Source organism: Arachis ipaensis, chromosome B03, assembly GCF_000816755.2.
Source record: "Arachis ipaensis cultivar K30076 chromosome B03, Araip1.1, whole genome shotgun sequence".
Taxonomy (NCBI): Eukaryota; Viridiplantae; Streptophyta; class Magnoliopsida; order Fabales; family Fabaceae; genus Arachis; species Arachis ipaensis.
The window spans coordinates 895,373-896,272 of record NC_029787.2 but is presented as its reverse complement, the minus strand read 5'-3'; the positions used below and the strand labels follow the sequence as shown (position 1 = coordinate 896,272).

At 38.0% G+C, this 900-nt stretch overlaps 1 protein-coding gene across 2 annotated transcripts in view; it reads right to left on the bottom strand.

The window, feature by feature from the left end:
• LOC107629425 (protein BUD31 homolog 2) overlaps window positions 1-900 on the bottom strand; it is a 1,934-nt gene extending 1,034 nt beyond the window's left edge. The window contains exons 1-2 of one of the 2 annotated variants that reach the window (XM_016332217.2): window positions 657-900; window positions 58-177 (exon numbers count right to left, since the gene is read on the bottom strand). In XM_016332217.2, the coding sequence (XP_016187703.1) occupies window positions 58-151 (94 nt within the window). In that variant the 5' untranslated portion in view covers window positions 152-177; window positions 657-900. Of the gene's footprint in view, window positions 24-57; window positions 178-656 lie in introns of those variants that run through there. The other variant, XM_021117673.1, reaches the window with a different exon arrangement.

Sequence of the window (900 nt, the reverse complement as noted above, 5' to 3'; positions counted from 1 at the left end):
AGTTTCATGTAATTTCAGAATCCAACAAGCAAGGAATGCGTAGTAACAAGTTCGAACCTTCCCTCATCTTCGCTTGAAGTTCACGGAGTGTAGGCTCAATGAGTTCCCATCCCTCTGGGTACTTAACACGGTTAGTCTTTACCTTCGGCATTTTCCTTTTTTATCTTTTCTTAGTATCTGTCAAAAGAAATATATCATATGCAAGGGTTAATTCCAAAGGATCCCGCTAAGGAGACAATGGACTATTTGTACAATGTGTACAATGAGCTATTGAGTTACAAAATGAACATCTCCCATACTATCTAGAATAACCATCCAAGCTTAAACTGATTTTGGTGTTCACTAAGGCTCGAACTCTTGACCTTTTGAATCTAGCGCTCTAATACCATGCATGATACCACTCATCCCAAAAGCTTCAGCTGATGGAAAAAGGTAACACTAATGATTATATCTCTAATACTCTCTAAACTTCCATTGTACACATTGTATAAATATTTCATTGGCTCCTTATCCTTTTCCAATTCGAAATTATTCTATCTAAAATCATCAACAGCATCTTATTTTTGGCATGAGAACCCTAGCCTGAGGAAGCTAGGGTTATGGTTGAGTAATTTGGGCAAAAAGAAGTAATAGAGAAGAAAAGAAAGGGCGCGTACCTGAGCACTGAGGAACTGAGTAGCGATTCAAATATGAAGATTGAGATTGTTGTAGAGCGATAACTTTCAGAACCGAGCTCGCCCACAACCACCTCCGCACCCACCACCGTGCACCGCTCACAAAAACCACAACAACGATGTTTTTGTTTTTGAGTTCTATGGAAGTTTCTGATTTATTTATTTATCACGCTAATAGGATAGATAATTTGTTTTTCTTATAATTCTTTTTTTTTTTTGGGTCGGG